Source organism: Giraffa tippelskirchi, chromosome 12 (assembly GCF_054371585.1).
Source record: "Giraffa tippelskirchi isolate mGirTip1 chromosome 12, T2T-mGirTip1v1.2.pri, whole genome shotgun sequence".
NCBI classification, from domain to species: Eukaryota; Metazoa; Chordata; class Mammalia; order Artiodactyla; family Giraffidae; genus Giraffa; species Giraffa tippelskirchi.
Window position 1 is genome coordinate 12,027,123 of NC_137286.1, and position 19,921 is coordinate 12,047,043.

General features: G+C 55.1%; 1 protein-coding gene across 5 annotated transcripts in view; it reads left to right on the plus strand.

Annotated features, from left to right (window-relative positions):
* Nucleotides 1-19,921, plus strand: part of ITPK1 (inositol-tetrakisphosphate 1-kinase) — a 156,607-nt gene that overhangs the window by 122,125 nt on the left and 14,561 nt on the right. For all 5 annotated transcript variants that reach the window (XM_081548144.1, XM_081548142.1, XM_081548146.1 and 2 more), the window contains 3 exons: nucleotides 13,524-13,622; nucleotides 13,915-13,955; nucleotides 17,702-17,867. In XM_081548144.1, the coding sequence (XP_081404270.1) occupies nucleotides 13,524-13,622; nucleotides 13,915-13,955; nucleotides 17,702-17,867 (306 nt within the window). The remainder of the gene's footprint in view (nucleotides 1-13,523; nucleotides 13,623-13,914; nucleotides 13,956-17,701; nucleotides 17,868-19,921) is intronic.

Genomic DNA, 19,921 nt, shown 5'->3' on the forward strand with positions numbered 1-19,921 from the left:
CGGCAACGTCATATCTCAGGACATGAATGGGAAAAAAATCATAGTTTATTCAATTATATTGACCTCATAGAGTCATTCCAGCTTGATTTGGATTTTTTCTTCTAACAGACTGAGCTACAGTCAACACAGGACTCTGCAGAGTTCTGTAAAATTAATCCCTAGAAGTGGAATTTCCCAAAGACTACTGTAAACATCTCTCACCTTGTGGATATTGCTGGATTGTTCTTCAAAACATTGGAACAGATTTTTCACCCCATTGTGCACGGCTGCGAGAGAAATGATAACTGTCTGACTTTCATTTACATTTCTTCCGTTATTGACAAGATTGCACATTTCTTCATGTGTCTTTTGGCCTTTTGCGTTTCTTCTGTGTATGAAACTTTTCATGTTACTTGCCCATTTTTCTCTTGGGTTGGTGGTCTTTTTCTTATTGATGGGTTAGAGCCACTTTTGAGGTTAAGGATATTGTCTCATTTTTTTTCTAAGATTTTTTTAATGTGGACCATTTTTAAAGTCTTTATTGAATTTGTTACAATGTTGCTTCTTTGTTATGTTTTGGTTTTTTGGCCAGGAGGTATGTGAGATCTTAACTCCCCAAACAAGGATCGAACCCACACCTCCTGCATTGGAAGGCAAAGCCTTAACTAGTGGACCACCGGGGAAGTCCCATGTGTCATTGTTTTAAAATATGGACTATTTCGTTGCTGGCAGCTTCATCTTTGCACTGGGCCAAGCTAACATTTTCTATTCTGCTTTTAGAATGTGTATGGCCAGAGAGAGCACTTCAAATATTATTTTTAAAATCGTTTTGAAAATGAAAAAGGCTGCTGCGTTTTGGGAGTCAGAGCTGAGTGGGGCAGCAAGCCTTTGGGTCCGGAAGGGGCCATAAATCAGTGCAAACAGCTGCCACAGAGTTAATCCGCGTTTCCAGCAGCCATTTCCATAAGCTGGAACGGGACTCAGGAGTGTCCCTGTCTCCGCCAGCCCGTGTCTGGCTTCCTCGATCCTGGCCTCGAGCATGCCCGGCGCAAGTAGCACTGTGTCCCCTCAAGATGAAACAGGTCATTAGCTGAGTCAGACGGGAGGGAGACTGCTTGTCCAGCTGACCAGGACCATGTCAGACAGGGCCTGTCAGACCTGTGACCTTTGTTGCCCTCTGTCTGTGCCCAGAAGCCACCCCCTCCAATAATTTCAAGCTGGTTCCCCACAGCAAGCCTGTAGCCAGTGAGCCAAGGATCAGGCTGCTAGCAGGGGGGTGGCAGCTGCAGCTGGGCCTAAGGGAGGCCCTTCAGAAGCCTCCAGGGAGCAGGGTAGGGACTGTAGCCACTACTGAAATGCCCCCACCCCGCTACCCACTGTCTCCAAATAGCACAGTGAAGGTCCCTCTTTGAAAACTCTTAGTAACCAAGCCTATGAGTTTCCTGTTGCTGCCTGGCAGGTCACTACAAGCTGAGTGACTTTGAGTAGCCGCTTGTTATCTCACAGTCTGATAGGTGAGAATTCTACGTGGCCTGGTTGGTTTCTGGTCTCAGGATGTCACAGATGGGAATCAAGGTGTCAGCAGGGCTGAGTTCTCATCCAAACGCCCTGAGGAAGAACCCACGCCCTGGCTTCCGCTTGTTGGCAGTAAGCACTCAGTTCCTTGCGGCCATAGGACTGAGGTGCAGAGTCCCAGCGGGCTGTCAGCAGGGGGCGCTCTCTGAGAGAATACAGGCCCCCATATTCCTTCTCACGGTCCCTTCCACCTTCAAGCGGCCTCGGCGTGTGTCCAGCCGTCCTGGTGCCTCAGGCAGCACTCTGCGGGGCCCTCTCATCCCCTCGCCCCCTGCCCTGTGTACGTGGCAGGGGGACAGTGTGAGCCTGTCTCCACCTGGGACGTGCCGCCTCTCTCTGCCTCCCCTCAGAGGGCTCTGCGGAGGGGCACCGTCAGCGCTGGTTCCAGACCCTGAGGCCCCCGGGTCACCTCCTGGTCTGCGTGGCCAGGGGCCCGAGTGGACGGAGCCCAGGCCCTCCCTCACGTGCACTGTCCTCACGTGACCTTCCGAGGTGTCAGGCCTCTCTTCCCCTCAGACATGCCAGGTGAACTGGACAGTGAGCATGCCCAGTCGTGCCCGGGGAAGGCTCGCCCCAGGCTGCCTCGGGACCCAGCTCCCTTGCAGGGCTGGCCGTGAGCCTCGCTCACCCTCCAGCTCTGTCTGAGCCCCTCGGGGCCCGAGCAGCAGACAGGGCCTCTCTCCTCCCTTTTACCAGAGGGGGTACCTCAAAAGGCACCTGAGGCAGTCCTCACTCCAGAGGGGCCCTCGACCCCATCGTGGGTTTCGGGCTGGACCTCAGTGCACAAGGAGGAGGGGACCCGATGCTGACTCACGCAGTCAAACCTTATGTGGCGTTTCTCCCTGGACGGCCGCTCACGGTGACTCAGCTGGTCCTCGTGTCTTCAGCAGCAGCCTGGGGAGTAGGTACCAATGTTATTCACCCCACTGTCCTTGGAGATGTGGAAACAGAGGCGCAAAGGAGGCGGCCAGCCCAGGGAGAGATGGTAGATCTAGGATCAGGACCCACGCACCCTGCTCACCACTGCGAATACCCATGACCTGCAAGGGGCTCTATGGACGAGGGTGGGCCTCTCCTGGGATCCATCCCAAAGCCCTGGCAGATTTCCACGTGGTTCCTATGAGTCAGGCTCCCCAGTCCCCGCATCCCCAGGGCACGCAGCTGGAAATTGACTGTCTTAAAACGTATTATTTCAGTCTCATCTCACCTGGGGCTATGGATAGGTTTGAAGAGGCGTGATGATGTCACCATCGTCCAGGTATTTCCAGCCTTTTGAAGCCTGACACAAATCCCCACACAGATCCAGGCCCCTGTGCCTCCAGGGCCCCTCGGGCTGCAGGCAGAGCTGAGTCACCTTCCGTAAAGGGAATGCAGGGTGAACTGGGAGTAGCTGCTAGGGGATGTGCTGGCTCAGAGCAGGGAATAGTTCCTGAGTGTCGCTGGAGGGAATCAGCGGAGATTCGTTTATTGGGGGGTGGGAGGGGGGTCATGGGGGTTATCCCAGGAAGGAGGCCTCCTGAAGAGAGCAAGGAGCTGAGGATGGAGCACCGCCTGGGGGAGGCATGTGGGGTGCAGTGACTGGATACTGAAGCCCTTCCTGGCCAGGCCAGTGGACGGGACGTTATACGTGGACAGCGGGAACAGAAGAATCAAAGTCAGGACAGGCAGTGCCCTCTTGATGTCCAGGCCTGGCTCCACATCAGAGAGACCAGTTCTCACTTCCATCTCCTCTCGTCCGTGGGCCTGTCATCCCTGCCCTTCCTGACCGCCTCCTCCTGGCCCGGGCCTGCGGTACTTTCCCACCTCCCACCTGACTGTCCTGAATTACTGGGTGGCTGCCATCGCCACAGGCCAAAAAGCCATCCAGTTGTTTTCAGAGCTGCTGTCAGGCTGAAACTTGGTTTTCCGAGAATGTACAGAGAGCATCTTTCCCCATCTAGGATTCGAGAGCACGGGGCTTCTGCCCTCTAACAGCATAACGGCAGGGGGAAGGTGACTGGACAATCTGGCACTGGATGAGTCATGAACACTGGAATCTGCAGGTTGGCAGGCCAGGCCCAGCCCACAAGTCCCGTGGCCACGGTCACCAGGGCTGTGCCAGACCGACAGCGCCACATGGTGGCCGGTTGAGGAGTTGCAGGCCACCGCCACCTTTCTTTCCCTGTGCTGGTCAGCTGTGCTTCTCCGTGCTCCCCTTCTCCTTTCATTTCCAGGCTCAGCTCACTTTTATTCCATCCTCACTTCATCTCACGCATGTGCACTTGTCAGAGAGTTCTTTCTGAGGGCTGCCTCCTCTGCGCAGCAGTGGGCTAGAGGTCAGGCCAGGTCCCGACCCCAAGGAATGTACCCCCTGGTTGCAGAGTCAGAACCCAAACATGTGGGCATTTAATAGGGTACCAGAGATGAGCAACCGAACAAGGTAGCGATGCAGGAGAGCGATGATGGTGGAACAGGCGGGACTGTGGGTAGAAGATGCTGGGGGGTGTCTGTTGGGAGGTGTCATAGTGATGAGACCACTTGTCCTCGGGGTTGGGCGATACTGGCTGGTAGGTTGTTGCTGACTGATGGTGGGGGAGAGGAGTCCCAGGGGTGTGCCGGGGGATGACGGGGAGACCACTCTGCTTGGTGCTGTGGTTTGGCTGGGAGTGAACTTGGTTCTGCCTTCTGAGAGGAGGCGGGAAGTGTAATTGCCGGGGCTTCTTCAACAGAGCACGGACTGGACAACTTAAATTACAGAAGTTAATTTTCTCACAGTTCTGGAGGCTAGAGTCCAAGATCAAGGTGCTGGCAGGGCTGGTTTCCTCTGAGGCCTCTCCTTGACTTGAGGGTGCCTGTCTCCTCCCGATGTCTTCTCGTAGGCTTCCATCTACGTCCTGTCTCCTCTTCTCAAGGACATTAGTCACCCGTATGACCTCGTTTTCATTTAATCACTTCTTGGAAGGTCCTGTCTGCAAATAAGAGGCACGTCCTGAGATCCTGAGATCCTGAGAGTCAGGCCTTCAGCATGTAAATTTAGGGGGACACAGTGTAGCCCATGGGCTTCCCAGATGGCTCAGTGGGAAAGAATCCGTGTGCAACACAGGAAATGCGAGTTTGATCCCTGGGTCGGGAAGATCCCCTGGGGGAGGGCATGGCAACCCACTCCAGTATTCTTGCCTGGAGAATCCCGTGGACAGAGGAGCCTGGGGGGCTACAGTCCCTGGGGTAGCAAGGAGTCAGACAGACTGAAGTGACTGAGCATGCACACACGCAATGCAGCCTGTAACAGGAAGAGGTTTCTGGGACCTGGAAAGGCTTCGAACCTTCACTCACATCTGACTTGGATGATTATTGAGCTGAGGGCTGCCTCAGTATATAGGCGGGAACTTTAAGAAGACAATCCAGGGTCCAGCCGCTGTGCGCAGTGCGGGCTTGGTAGGCAAGGTGGGCAGAACACCAAGAATCCAGCGGTGTGTGGTTAGAGCAGCCGCAGTGGGGAGAAGATGGTTCAGGAGGGAGGGTGTCAAAAAGGGGGTTCCTTGGTTAACAAACCCTAGCAGCTAGGGCGAAACCCTGGCACTGGACCACCGATTTTGTTCTGTCTGTCCCAGGGGATCACCCAACCTTGATCCTAGGATGGGTTGTGTTGGGCAATACAGCTGAGGCCGATACAGCTACCCAGACCCTTGGGGTGGGACTGCTCCTCCCAGAGGAAATTGTGTTAAGGAACTATTTCATCATTTAAATATCTATTGTTGTTTAGTTATTAAGTCATGTCCGACTCTTGCAACCCCATGAACTGTAGCCCGCCAGGCTCCTCTGTCCATGAGATTTCCCAGGCGAGAATACTGGAGTGGGTTGCCATTTTCTTCTCCAGGGGTCCTTCCCAACCCAGGGATCAAACCCACATCTTCTGCATTGAAAGCATATTCTTTACCACTGCATCACCAGGAGATACTATTGCTCTTGTCCTCTTTCCAATGAGGAAGCTGAGGCAGAAGTCGAGTTACTTGGCTGGGGTTGCACAGCTGATACAAGTTGGAGCCAAGATTCAAACCCAGGCACACAGGGGCCTGCCTGGTGAGCCCACAGAGGGGCAGGGGGAGGGGAGGGCTCCTACCAGGTGTGGGGAAGGTGATGCTTAGAGGAGGGAGGTGGCCTGACCCAAGGCTTGGAGGACAAGCCAGAGCTTCTCATGCCAAGAAGGGGCTAGAAGGGGCCTGCAGGGCTGAGGCCCCAGTGTGTGCAGAGGCTCCAGGGCCTGTGAAATCAGTGTGTTAGGCTTAGTTAGTTGCCCCTCAGCATGTGGAATCTTCCCGGACCAGGGATCGAACCTGTGTCCCTTGCACTGGCAGGCGGATTCTTAACCACTGGACCACCAGGGAAGTGCAGGAGCTGGCCTCTTTAGTGGGCCCAGATTCCGCAGTGCTTTTTTCCTCATCCTTTCAGCGCCAGGAAGTAGACAGGAGTGATTAATCACGACCATCAGTCTACTACTGATCAGGAACCCAAAACCCGAAAGGTTGGGTCTTGCCCAGGCTCAGGGGAGAGCTGCTGGAACTTGGATGCAGGTCTCTGGGCCCCTGTCCCAGGCTTTTGCTCCCTGGGTCACGCACGGACCTTGCCCTGGGCTCCCCCCACCAGCCTGGGTCTCCGTGCTCCCTCTGCCGCGGGGCCTGCAGGCCCCAGAGTGACCTGTGTGGGGGGTGGGACCACTCACTATGTCACTGGTCACACTCCCTCATGAAAGTACTGCCCAGGTTTCTGAAAATGGAGCTCCCCAGGGCTGGAAAAGCATGGTCAAGACCCCTCATTGCTGGCTCCCCAGGAGACTCCCGTGGTCCCTCTGGAGAACAACACGACTCTGTGGCAAAAACCATACAAGTGCTGATTCCACGGGACCCTGGACCTCCAGCTCCTGGGCATGTGACCGCGGAAAATGATTTAACACAAGTCTCAAGGCTTATCGTGCGTGAGAGATGTTCAGCCCTGTCTACAGTGGAGGAAAATTGGCACAAACATAAATGTCTGATCTGAGGGGAAATGTCGGCAGTTGGGTGACCAGGAAATGCAGAATCGTGGGAAAATACTGGTGGCAGCAGCGTTCAGTGGAAAACAATTAAAAAGGAAAGTCCAGTCACGGTCATAGCAAAGCAGATAAACAAGGTGCTTCTGCAGGGGAAAGTCCTCCGGAGAAGCCAGTGGCCAGACTGAGAGAGGTCAGCTGGGAGGGCTGTTGTGTTTTCAGATGGAACAAACTGGGGGTGGGGCGGGGAGGGGTGGGGCGAGCCTCAGGGGGAGCGGAGCCTGAGGACCCGACAGTGACCAGAGGGCCCGATGGCAGGCAGGCTGGCCCGGAATGTGGGTCAGCGGCGCCCAGGCACGCCAACCACGGACTCTGCATCCGACCAGATGTGGCCGAGATGCCCGAGGAGCCGGCCTTGTGCACGGGGCGCCGTCAAAGGTCAGTCCGTCCACTCAGCAATCCCCTGTTGAGCACCTACTGTGTGCCTGCAGTGTTCTAGGCACTGGGCCCACAGGGCTGAGAAAGCTCACCAGTCCCTGCACTCATGGAACCAGCATTCTAGAGAGCAAGACAGAGCCCTCGAAAGTAGTGACTTCTCTCCTGACACGTCCAGGTGGGTCCTCCCTGCTGCCCAGGACCACGCAGCCAGCTCCGGGCCTCGCGGGTTCTTTCCCTGGCCTGTCTTCAGCTCCTCGCGCCTCAGCACAGCCCTCACTCGTGGGTGGCGTTCTCTGGGGTCCCACCCTTCACGGAAACTTCAGAGGATTCCAGCCTTTGTGTGTCCTCGGGGACCGTCCCTGCCCCTAGGTTTTGTTTCTGCCGAGTATCATCTGAAAGAAATGAACTGAGGCAGAGTCTTGTCACAGCTGTCCCCAGGCCCTGCCCTACCCTGCCGGAGCGCTGCAAAGGCTTCCTTCACAGCCTGGTGCCGGCATCATGCTGGACACAGCCAGGAAGCCACAGAGGGAGAGACACAGCACTATCATCCCCAGAAACTGGATGTGGGCCGGTAGCTATGATTTAGAATCTGCTCTCCTGTGGGCCGCCCAGCTGGCCTCGCTCAGTGTAGTAAAGAGAAATCACCACTGCTGTTATGTGCCAGGCCTCCCAACAACCCTCTAGGGAGGCCTCGTTCCCATTTTACAGATGAGAAGAGCGAGGCTTAGCATTGTTCATTCATTCGCCAAAAGTTCCAGCTAGTTTACCCCAGGTTCAAAGTCAGGCTTCAGAGCTGCACCTTCAAAGTGCCATCTCTGCCTCCTCCAGTTGTCTCTTGTGGCACCTGTTCATCATTGTCTTTGCTCCTCTTGCTAGTTCTGTAGCATCTGTTCCCAGTGGCATGGGAGTGTGGCCACCTGGCACAGTGGACAAGGCAGGGGTGTGACTCGGACACCTGGGTCCTCACTCTGGGCCTGCCCATGACTTGGCATGGCCTTGAACTCTTCTCTTCCCCTTTCTGGACATGGTGGGACTTGCCGTCTCCCAGGACCTCTGACTTCACACTCTCAGACAGGGGTGGCAGACAAGGAAGAGGGGGATGTTTCAGATTCCCAGGGGCTGCTGTTTCAGCTCTTAACAGAACACAGCCCACCACCTAACTAAAAAAAGCTTCCTTTCTAACTCCCATCCAGAAATACAATGGCAGATAAATAAGTAGCCTTTTTTGGGCAACCAGAAATAGCCTCCTGGGCTCCCAGTGCTGACTGATAGAAGAGTCTTTATGCTATTCGGAGGAGAAGAGCTGCTGGCACTATTGGGATTTTCCCAGGGGGCGGGGGGACAGCTGCAGGGACCACTGCTGTCACTGTCCCTCACATGGGACGGGGCTGACGTGTCCCATGCCACCAAGACGCTGGCTCAACTGCTGCAGGGCTCGGCTCCTTCCTCAGCCCTCCCACTCGGGTGACCTCTGAGTCCACAGGCTGGACCGATGTCACCATCCTCCTCTCCAAGGCCGGGTCAGTGTGTGTGTGCCTGGGCAGCGCCGTGTCCTCAAGCAGGGCCTTTGCAGCGGCTGTTCTGTCTGCCGGGAGTACGCATGCCCCAGATGCTCAGCCTGCCTGCTTGTCTTCCCGTGTCTTGACTCCGCAAGGCACTTCCTGGGCACACCCCACCTCCACCTCCACTGGCACCCCCTCGCGAGCCCCAGGTCACCCGCCAGCCCCGTCGGGCTATCCGGTTTACTACTGCGTCTGGCTCTGGCCTGGTCCCTGCACCTGGAGCGTGGGCTCCACGAGGCAGCATGGCTTGTGTCCCTCACTGCTGGATCTCAGGCTCCTAGGATGCGACACATTTTTTTGTTGTTGTTGTCGTTGGTGACTGGTGGTTCAAAACCAAAATACGAACAGTTGTAGTTTCTAATTTACTGCGATCTCACAGGCGTTGCGGGATGGTTTTAGCTACAAGCAGGCAGAAATTGGGTCAAGCTACAGTCATCATGGTCTAGAGTTGGGACAAGCCCCGGGTGTGGAGCAGCCGGCAGCCCAGCGAGGGACACGGATCCCTTCCAGCCTCTGTCCTGTGGGACTCAGGACTGCCTTCCTTCAAGCCTGGCCCATCGGAGGGTGACCGAGCTTGAACTGTGGGCCTTTCAGGCAGCGTGACCTAGATGATCTCCAGTCCTGGGCCCACCCTGGAGAGGGTGCGGGGTTGGCCGCTGGTCATGCCTGCTGCTCAGGGTGTGGTCAGCCAGCTTCAAGTTAGGATGAAGGAAGAAGAGTGTGACACTGTGCGTGGCCCCTCTTTCTTGATGCACTCAGTCCTTTGTCATCTCTGCTGGGTCCTGCTACCACCTCTGACACCAGGGCCTGAGATTCCGGACAGGTGGGGGTGTCTGGTCTAATGCTCGCTGTGGCCCGTTCATTAGGAATGCCTCGTCTCTGCATTTCATCTGGACCCCAAACATCTCTGGGGGAACGCTGCTCTCATCCTCCTCTGATTCACCCGGGACTCAGCGGGGGCGGTGGGGGGAGGGGGGCGGGACTCTGCAGGTTTGCTGGAGAACTTAAGGAGACGCTGTACCTGATCCATTTCTTTAGCCCAGTTTCCTGCACAGGTCAAGTGTTTGAGCCCGATGGATCTCAGCTTTTGCTGCTGGGATTTTTTTCCTTTTTTTTCTTTTTCAATTGGTATAATTCACATACCATAAAATCCACCTTTTTAAAGTGTAGATACAGTTCAGTAGTTTTGAATATATTCAGAAAGTTGTGCAACCATCACAACTATCTAATCCCAGAACATTTTCATCACCCCGAAAAGAAATGCACCCGCCTGCAGTCACTCCCCATTCCACCTGCCCCCCAGGCGTTGGCAGCCACCCGTCTCCTTTCTGTCTCAATGGAGCTGCCTGTTCTGGACATTTCAGATAAATGAAGTCATATTCTGTGGCTTTTCTAACTGGCTTCCTTCACTCAGCATGATGTTTTCAAGGTTCATCTATATTGTAGCATGCATGACAACTTCATTCCTTTTTATGCCTGAATAATATTCCATTGTGTAGCTATATCACCTCTTGTTTACCAGCTCATCAGCTGACGGACATTTGGGTTGCTGCCACTTTCTGGCTGTTATGAATAACACTGCTGTGAATATTCCTGGACAGGCTTTTGTGTGGATGTGTGCTTCCATCCTCTTGGAAACACCTAGGTGTGGACAGCTGGGTCACACTGGAACTATGTTTAACTGTGTGAAGAACTGCCAGAGCGTTTCTCAGAGCAGCTGGACCATTTCACTTCAAGACACTTGTTATTGTCTGTCTTATTTGGTTGTAGCCAGCCTCATACGTGTGGTTTTAATCTTCATTTCTCTGATGCCTCATGATGTTGAGCATTCCTCCCTGTGTTTACTGGCCATTTGTGTGTCTTATTTAGAGAACTGTCCATTTTGGGCCCTTTGCCCATTTTTAACTTGGGTTATTGATCATTTTTATTGTTTGGTTGTTAATAGTTCTTCATGTATTTTGGATACTAGACTCTTGCCAGATATATGATTTGCAGATATTTCCCCCCATTCTTTGGGTTGTCTTTTCTTGATAGTGTCCTTCGAAGCACAGAAGTTTTAAAGTTTGACGATGTCACATATGTCTATTTTTACTTCAGTTGCTTGTGCTTCTGATGTCTAAGAAACCATGTCTAATCCAAGGTCATAAAGACCTACACCTGTGTGTTCCTGTTCTTCCAAGCATTTTATAGTTTTAGCTGAAATGCTTTTGCCACATCTATTGATAGGATTGTGTGAGTTTTGTCCTTTTATTCTGTTAATAGGAACAGGCACTTTTCTGCTAGGGAGGCCATGGTCAGTAGCATGAACTTGGGATCCAGCTGCCTGGGGATGGGCCCAGCAACTGCACCCTTTGTTCACTGTGTGACTCTGGACAGGGAACTTCACCTCTCTGTGCCTCATTTCCCGTATCTGTAAAATGGGGGTGATAGCACCTCCTTATGGGGCTCTCATGAGGGTAAATGATTGTTTTGCAGACTACGTGGAGCAGTGTCTGGTACATTAACAAGTGGGATTTCTTGACCGTTGGCCGTTAGCCATGACATTCGGTGGAAAGCTTTTATGGCCTGGGATGGGGAGGGCCCTGAAGGCGAATCTATAATAAAAGCCTAGACAGCGTGCTAAAAAGCAGAGACATCACTTTGCTGACAAAGGTCTGTATAGTCAAAGCTGTGGTTTTTCCAGTAGTCATGTATGGATGTGAGAGTTGGACCATAAAGAAGGCTGAGCGCCAAAGAATTGATGTTTTTGAACTGTGGTGCTGGAGAAGACTTGAGAGTCCCTTGGACAGAAAAGAGATCAAACCAGTCCGTCCTAAAGGAAGTCAACTCCGACTGTTCATTGGAAGGACTGATGCTGAAGCTGAAGCTCCAATACTTTGGCCACCTGATGCGAAGAGCCGACTCGTTGGAAAAGATCCTGATGCTGGGAAAGATTGAGGGCAAGAGGAGAAGAGGGCAAGAGAGGATGAGATGGTTGGATGGCATCCCTGACTCAACAGACATGAGTTTAAGCAAGCTCTGGGAAATGGTGAAGGACAGGGAAGCCTGGTGAGCTGCAGTCCATGGGGTCACAAAGAGTCAGACATGACTTAGTGACTGAACAACAAATGATAAAAGCCAGGCAGATTATTCACCTGCTCCAAAAAATCTGGAGGCTCTTAACAGGAGGTCGTCTGTTTGCCTCCAAGGATCTCTGAGTCTTCTCACTGGAGGGCTGGGGCCAGGATGGGTCCCCTGCCAGACCAGGTGAGTGCTGCTACAAGCCCACCACACCCTTTAGTTTGTTTGGCCTGGAGTTTCACATCCCGTTAGGGCCTGGCTGGAGGGTATACAGCAGGGAGCCTTTGCACAGACCACTGCCTCCCTCCATGGCCTGCCAGCCCCTCACCAGTATTTCCACCCTGGCTCTGACTCTGGGCAGGGGGTGCAGAAACGGGGCCTCATTTAGATAATGGCTTACAGCTGAGAGCCAGGACATCCCACCTGCTCCCTCCCTCGGTGCTCTGATTTTCCTGGCTTCTCTCTTCCTGACCTGCCATGTGAGCCCGGCTCCTTGTCCTACCCTGGATGTGACTGTCCAGTGACCTTGGGCAAGGGCTGCCTCTGTTGCAGCCTCTCTCAGTGAGGAATATGAGTGCTCCAAGCAGAGGGCCTGCCTTGCCGTCCGCCAGGGCTCCTCCCTCCCTGGGTCCCCAAGAAACTCTGCCCACCCCAGAATCTGCCATCACTCTGCGCCTGTTTGGACTTTGGACTTTGCTGGTGGGGGGCGAGGAGGGAAATGAAAGCAATTTTAATATACCCTGTGTAATTCTTGGCACTTGCTTTTTATGAGATATGTGAAACTGGATCTTACCTTGGTTTTAATGTTTTAATGCACTGACCTCCTAGCCAGCCAAGTAGCTAGAAGCTGTTGGAGACAAGCTGCTTTATTGTTTGCTTTTGGTTTGGCTTCCAAGTTTGTGGGTGTGTGTGTTGGGGGGGGTCACCCCTATCCCACTAACGCTCAGCCTTTCCTGGCCCCTGTGCCCAGAAATACAGGGTGGTCTTACCTCCTGAGGAGCCGGTGCCCTGATTGGGGACGAAGGTAGACAAAGTAGTAATAAAAAGCCAGTGGTGCAATTTAGCAATCTGCAGAGAGATTCAGAATGCACTTTGTTTTCCCACGAATGATCTGTTTTGCCTTCACTTGGTGCCTGGCTACAGGATCATCCTGACAAACAGAGCACGCTCAGCTTCCAGAGCTTTTCAGAAAACCGAACACACCAGGAACCCACTGGGTGGGTGTGCAGAGAAGGCGGGCAGCCCCCTGAGCCTGAGGACTTAGGGTGGGAGGTGGGCCAGGGCTGGGGTCTGGCAGCCAGAGGAGGTCGGGAGTCTGTGCTTGTCTATGGCCCATCCACGTGACAGCGGTGGCAGAAGCCCCTCTGTTAGGCATGAGAGGCTTCAGGAGAGGGGTCCCTGTGTGACAGCGAGCCCTTCTCTAATCCCCACCCACCCTCAGCGTCTCCTCTGCCACCACCCCGCCCTCCCATAGGATTATTTGCAGATAAGCCAGTACCGTGTGTGGAGGGGCATCTTCACTGCCCCCGGAAAGTGTTCATAGTTGATTGAGTGTAAATTCGAGTCACAAAACAGCATCCCGTTGTCAAGTGCTGTGTGTGTGTATGTGTGCATCACAAGCCCGAGTGCGGGCTGAGGAGGTGGGATCGAGTCAGCACCTTGGTCTGGTTTTCACTTTTCTTTGATCTTCAGACTTTGCTGTCATCACATGTCAGTCCCGTCGTTACAGGAACGCTATTGACAGTAGTTAATGACTGTGCCCTCATTCCGGGGCACGTGAGCACGTGTGTGTCTGCACGCCCATGGGTGACTTCGGGGTGTGGGCTGCTGGATGGGGCGGGCAGGGGTGCTGAGGGGCCCCGGGGAGCAGGCAGTGCTGACACGGACTTCTCCTCCATCCCCAGACGACAGGATCTGCTCGCCGCCCTTCATGGAGCTCACGAGCCTGTGTGGGGACGACACCATGCGACTCCTGGAGGAGAACGGCCTGGCCTTCCCGTTCAGTGAGCACCTGAACTCCTGGGGGTGGAGGGAGGCCTCGGCCGCCTGGGGAGGGCATGGCCCCGGTCCCTGGGTCCCTGGGTGGTAAGGGCCTGGCCTGATGGTGACCATCTAGCTCCCATGAGGACAGATGCTGGCCCTGGTGGAGTCAGCCTGTCTCCCCAGCTCCCCACAACCCCCCTCCCCACCCCAGGGGCTGCAGGAGGTTTTGAGAGTTTCTCTCCGTATCTGCCAGGCTGGGCTTTGTAGGTGAGTAACCTTGCTAACTCCTGTTTTTCTCTCCCCCACCCACAGTTTGCAAAACCAGAGTGGCTCATGGCACCAACTCTCACGAGGTGAGTGGAGGAGTTGACAACTTGACAGCCTGGCCCCCCTCCAGGCCCCCAGCTTCCCTGCCCCTGCCTCTCCCCCTCCATTCCCACCCTTTCAGCTCACAGTGTCTCTCTGGGAGCCTGACAGGCTTGCTGCTGGATCCCACCACACCTGCTGGTGGCTCAGTACCCCATCTCCACCTGCCCCTTGGGCCTATCCTGTCCCCAAGGCTGGGATGGGCGTGCCTGCCCCCTTTGAGCCCGTGCAAGCCGCACCACCATCTGACCTTCCTCTGGCCCATCAGTGTCGGTCACTTCCTTCTCTGGGCCTGGCACAGGCCTGAGCTCCCTCCCGAAAAGATCCCGTCACTGCCCACAAGTCTGCAGGCCCTGCTGAATCTGGGAAGAGGGTGGGAGGAGGAAGGGGCACCGAACCTGCTGTGCACATGATTCCCCCACCCTCGCGTTCATTCCTGTACTCACCCAGTGGCCGTTCACCTTGGGTGCTGAGGGAAGGATGCCTGAGATGAGAGTGCTGCCCCAGTGAGGAAGACGGAGTCCTGGAGGCAGAGAGCGCCAGCGGGTGTGGTGTGGGAGGCCCGGGGGAGGAGGCCTTCTGGGGGCAAGAGGAGCCGATGGCCAGGCAGGGGCTTGGCTGGGTCTGTCACCATCTTGGGGAATCACGCCTGGGACATTGCCTCCAGGGGCACAGCCCAGCCTGGGGACCCTATAGTGAGGTGCATGGGAGGACATCCTGGGTGGTAGAGGGTTGACCCTCCTGGAAGGCCCTGTGGGCGAGCCTGTCTTGGGCAGCCCTGCCTTCAAAAATGCTCCCCCACACCCTTATGACTAAACGTGGACAAGCCCAGCAGCAGCGCTCTGTAGATTTAGGTAGTGTCTTTGTCCCTGGCGTGTATCTATGCGGAAATGTCTCTAAACAGAAGGTGTGTCCGCGTGGTGTGGTGAATGCTGTGATGAAGCCGGGGGGTCCCTTTGCTTGTGGGCAGGAAGGGGGGGCAGGAAATCCTGGCAGTGGCAGAGGTCAGCTGTCTCCTGAGGTCTGGAGCCCTCATGGAGCCTCGCCGTCTGGGTCTGCCCGGGCTTCGTGCCTGGGACGTGCTCCTGGGCCAGACCATGGCCCTGGAACCCATAGTCCCCTTGCCAGCACCGGACCCCCAACCTTCCACCTGACCCATTAAACCAGTGGACAGTTCCTCTGTTGGTCAGTGCCTTGGGGTTTTTCAGGACAGAAGGGCAACTGCAGTCATTATTGTGAGTAGACCATTCAAATGCAGAGCAGGGCAGCCTGCTGGGAGGGAACCTTCTGCTGTTGACACAACAGCTTTAGAGTCACTCCCACCTGGGACCAGGTCTGGCCGTGTGCACTGCCAGCTGTGTGACTTTGGGCAGATTTCCCAGCCTCTCTGACTTTCTGTCCTACACTTGTAACTGGCGATATGATGGCTGTTGTGAAGGGTAAAGGAGTTGCCCGTACTGCTGTGCTGCCGTGGGCTCTGGGCCAGGGAATATTTGCTACATGGTAGTGGCTTCCCAGGTGGCTCAGTGGTAAAGAATCCACCTGCCATGCAGGAGACACGAGTTCGAGCCCTGCTTAGGGAAGACCTCCTGGCGGAGGAAGGAGCAGCCCACTCCAGTATTCTTGCCTGAAAAATCCCATGGGCAGAAGAGCCTGGCAGGCTAAAGTCCAAAAGAGTCAGACATGACTGAAGCAACTAAACAGGTACAGCCAGTTGCCCTGCAGCCTGCTGGGTCATTGCAGAAGGGGCAGGGATTCTGGGTTGAGGTGACCTACCTCCTCCGGGAGAGTCTTGACTCCATGGGGTCAGCTTGACTTAAGGTGTTTCACCCCTCAGTCCAGCTATCCGGGTCAGGCCCGTAGATGTACACATGTGTGCCATGGCCCCTCCTCCCCTTCCCCACCCCTGGGGCTCCCCAACCCACTGTGTGCTATTTCCGGGAGGGGTTCCTCTGCTGGGTGGGCATCAAGAACGGAGCTCCAAGATTGGGGTCTGGAGTGTTGCAGGTTCCCAGGGGGGACTTCTGTGCTCCAGGCCACCTGCCTCCTGGGAGGCTGGTAGCATCAGAGGACTGTGCCCTCTGGTGGGGCGCCCTCCCTGGCATGAGCCCCGGGGGGCCAGGCTCCTTCCCACCTCAGGGGTGCCCAGGGATGTTGAGTGCAATGAGGGTGGAGGACACCTCTGTGCACCTGGTTAGCTTTACACGGGAAAGGGGGCTTTGTGATTGGGGTCCTCACCCGGACCCCAGCCTGCCGAGCCCTGCTTCTGATTGCTCAGTCACTAGCTCAGTCAACCAAAATCAGGACTTGTTTGTTTTTATTTTATGTTCATAATTTGATTTCTTGTTTTGGTGTAAGCGCTTGAGTTTGTTCCACAGTGAAATACCACCCCTCCTTAAAAAAAAATATTGAGAAAAAAGCACAGAGCACCCCCCAAAGCTACCCCATGGTGGCTCCTGATGCTATTTTACAGATGATGAAAATGGAGCTTAAACAGGGCTTATGCAGCAAGTGCCAGGGGTGGGACTTGAACTCATGTCTGGCTCTCTTACTTTCACCGGCAGGCTAAGGAGCTATTCACTGTGGTGCGCACACGCACACTTGTTTCACTGTAGTGTATACATACACATTTGTTTCACTGTGGTAAACACACACACATTTTGTTTTCCCATGTGGCCTGGGTCTCTACCTCTGCCCCACCCAGCTGGGCACCAGGCACGTTGGGGCAGTGCTCTGTGATGGTTCGTTAAGAGGCGACAGCTAGTGTGGGCAGCCAGCTGTCCAGGCCTGTTATCCCCTCCCTGGGCAGCAGCCCTGGGCAGCTGGTGGCTCCTTGCTGTGGCCCCGAGGACTGGATGAAACATTCATCATGGCCCCAGCACTGGCTGCTAGCTCTGGTGGACCCTGGGCAGACCCAGCCTCAGCCAACATGGGGAGGTTTTTTCCAGTCACCCTTCCCCCCACCCGCCTTGACCTCTGTCCCCTGCCAGGTCCTCCTGTTGGAGGCCTTTGTCCCCAGAGGAGTCGGGACCCAGGAGTGGACTGTTCCCATTCCTTAAGCACGCATGTGTAAGGTGTATAACGTGGAGGGCCTGAGGCTGCTGGTCCCCATCCCTTTCTGGGCTCTGTCGCTTGCCAGCAGCCTCTAAGTGCCTCAGGGCCTCAGTTTCCTCATCTGTAAAAGGGGCATGATGTCCGTGCCCACCCCAGGGGAGGGTGTGAGGATGACACCAGGTCACACCAGGGCCAGGTGCGTCATGACTTCTCAAGAGGCAGCCGTTGTCATTGTACAGGCTTTGAACCCAAGGCCTCCCAACCCCTGATCCCTTGTCCTGCGTTCCTTGCCCCCACCCCCTCGGTGCCCCACCTCCCACCGCCAAAGTCTTTGTAGAGGAACCTCTACAAAGAGGTCCTAAGGGGTGAGTGGTACACAACACAGGGGGACCCGTTCCATGGGTACAGTGTGAGTAGTGGGATTGTGCAGTGCACAGCAAGCTGAACCCTACATGGCAGGCCTGACAGCGCAGGATTTCCAAACGCCCCCCAGCAGGAGTGGATGGATGCCCAGGTGTTCTGCTCAAGGCCCACCCCACTCACTCTGGCTTGAGACTCTTCCTGGGGAGGCCTTGTGCTACTGGGCCAGGGATGGCCCTTGGTGGTGGTGCTCTGGACAGTGACAAGGCCGAGGAGGTGGTAGACTCTGACCAAGCCCTTGGCCCCCCTGTCTCCCCAGATGGCCATCGTGTTCAACCAGGAGGGCCTGAGCGCCATCCAGCCACCCTGCGTGGTCCAGAATTTCATCAACCACAACGCCGTCCTGTACAAGGTGTTTGTGGTCGGCGAGTCCTACACTGTGGTCCAGAGGCCCTCGCTGAAGAACTTCTCTGCGGGCACGTCGGGTAAGCAGGCCTCACACTGTCTGGGATGCCCATGCTCAGGGGTGCGGCTGGGACACGGCACCGGCCGCCTGTCCTTCGGCACTGACCGTGGTCGCCCCGGGTTATTTCTGGAGGGAAGAGAGGTGATCTGAAAGTTAGCAGAGTTGTGTCCAGTAGGTGAAGAGGTCTTGGGCCATGAGTGGTAAACCCCTGTCCCAACCAGGTCCATTGAAGGGGCTCCGTGCGCCTTAGCTACCATAAGCTCCGGGAAGAACTTGAAAGCTTTCTGCACCCAGGCCACTTCCCGGGGCCCCTCGTGATAAGGAGGCTTACCAAGAACATGCTGGACTGGGTGATGGGCTTTTCATGGAAGCCAGGAAGGGAGGGGCCCCTGGTGTTTTGAGGGCCAGAGCGCTGGCTGCTTTATCGTGTCTCCTTTTAACAACTGGGAAACACTGAGTCACCTGCTGCCTCTGCAGCCCCTGAGGTGGACTCTGTTAGAAGTTACACTCGGGGCACAGGACTTGCCAGCTGTGGGGCCCCGGGCGGGTCAGGCGTGGACACAGGGGTGAGGACCATATTGGTGAGCATGTTTTAGACCAGGGAATGATCGCCCTGAGTGTCCCTCAGCTGTCACACAGTGATGGCACTTGCAGGGAGCTGCCCCATCTGAGGATGTCCTCTCGGGAGGTCGAGGGGCCCCAGGCCCTCAGCTTTTCTTCAGCTGCTCACCAGCTCCAGGTGACCCTTGGCTATCGCAAAAACTGATACTTAAGACAAGGATTTGGTGGTATTGGGGCTGCTCAAAAGATTCCTCTAGTGGTTCTGGAGGCTTCTTCAAGGTCAGTTCCAGGAACCTTTGGAACAGGGGCAGCGTCTCTGGAATAAGCATGGTGATCCCCTTGGACCAGAGGACGTGGGTCACCCCAGCCTGGTTTGCTCTCACTCGCTCTGCGTTTCTCTCTGCACGGGAAATCCGCCGTCAGCAGACGCAGCGCCGGGCCGCTGAGCAGACAGCTGTGTCTGTCTAAAGTCCCTCTGCCCGGGACTGCCTGTCACTGTCTGCTCCTCGTGGCTGCAAGCCACTCCTTTTGGACCAAGTCCAGCTGTTCCCATCCTCTCTCAGCCATTCTTCCCGTTAACACAACCCATAGAGCAGACACTTTGGAAACGTGTGTCTCTTTCCCCTGACCTGAGTGCAGGCGGCTCTCCCTGCCGGGCGAGGCTTTCAGGGCGTCCACATACCAGTCCCTGCCCTCTACCCGGTGGGGTGATGGAATGACTGGGGGTTGGGGAACCAGTGTTGGGAGGGGTCTTTTTGTATGTGACTGTATATTAGTAAGAGACATTCTTAGCAGTTGTGGGCAGGATAAGGCCAATATTTTGTAACCCTCTTTAGATTGTTTCCTGGTGTTTAAGAATATGTTTAAAGCTACAGCAAATGTATTAAGGGAAGAAAAAGTATACCTTATACGATCATTTTCCTTTTTTCTTGTTTTACCCTAAATCACTCCATCTCTTAAAGAAACATACCACCTGGTTCTCTTCCTTTCCACACAACAAATGTCCCCCCCTCTTCCCCCTAGTTGCAAAGGGCTGGCCAGTTTCTGTCTGGAAACCACCAGTGGCAGGGCATGGGCTCTATGTCCTGTCTCAGGACAAGGGCTCCACATCTGTGTCTTCTCGTGGCCATTCCGGTTGCCAGTTTACCATAACATGCAGGCTGCGTGCTCAGTCGTGTCCGACTCTTTGCAACCCTATGGGCTGTAGCCAGGTTCCTCTGTCCATGGGATTTCCCAGGCAAGAATAGTGGAGTGGGTTGCCATTTCCCTTTCCAGGGGATCTTCCCGACCCAGGGATTGAACCTGCATCTCCTGTGACTTCTGCATTGTAGGCTGGTTCTTTACTGCTGAGCCCCCGGGAAAGCCCAGATGTGTTGACCAGGGCTGAGCAGATCAGTGGAGACACACAGGGCTAACGGAGGAGCGTTTATTATGCTCAGATGAGCTGAGTGGCTTTCCGTGTGCCCATGCCTCCATCCCCAGAGCTGATCCTGTGGCCACCGTCTTCAGGGC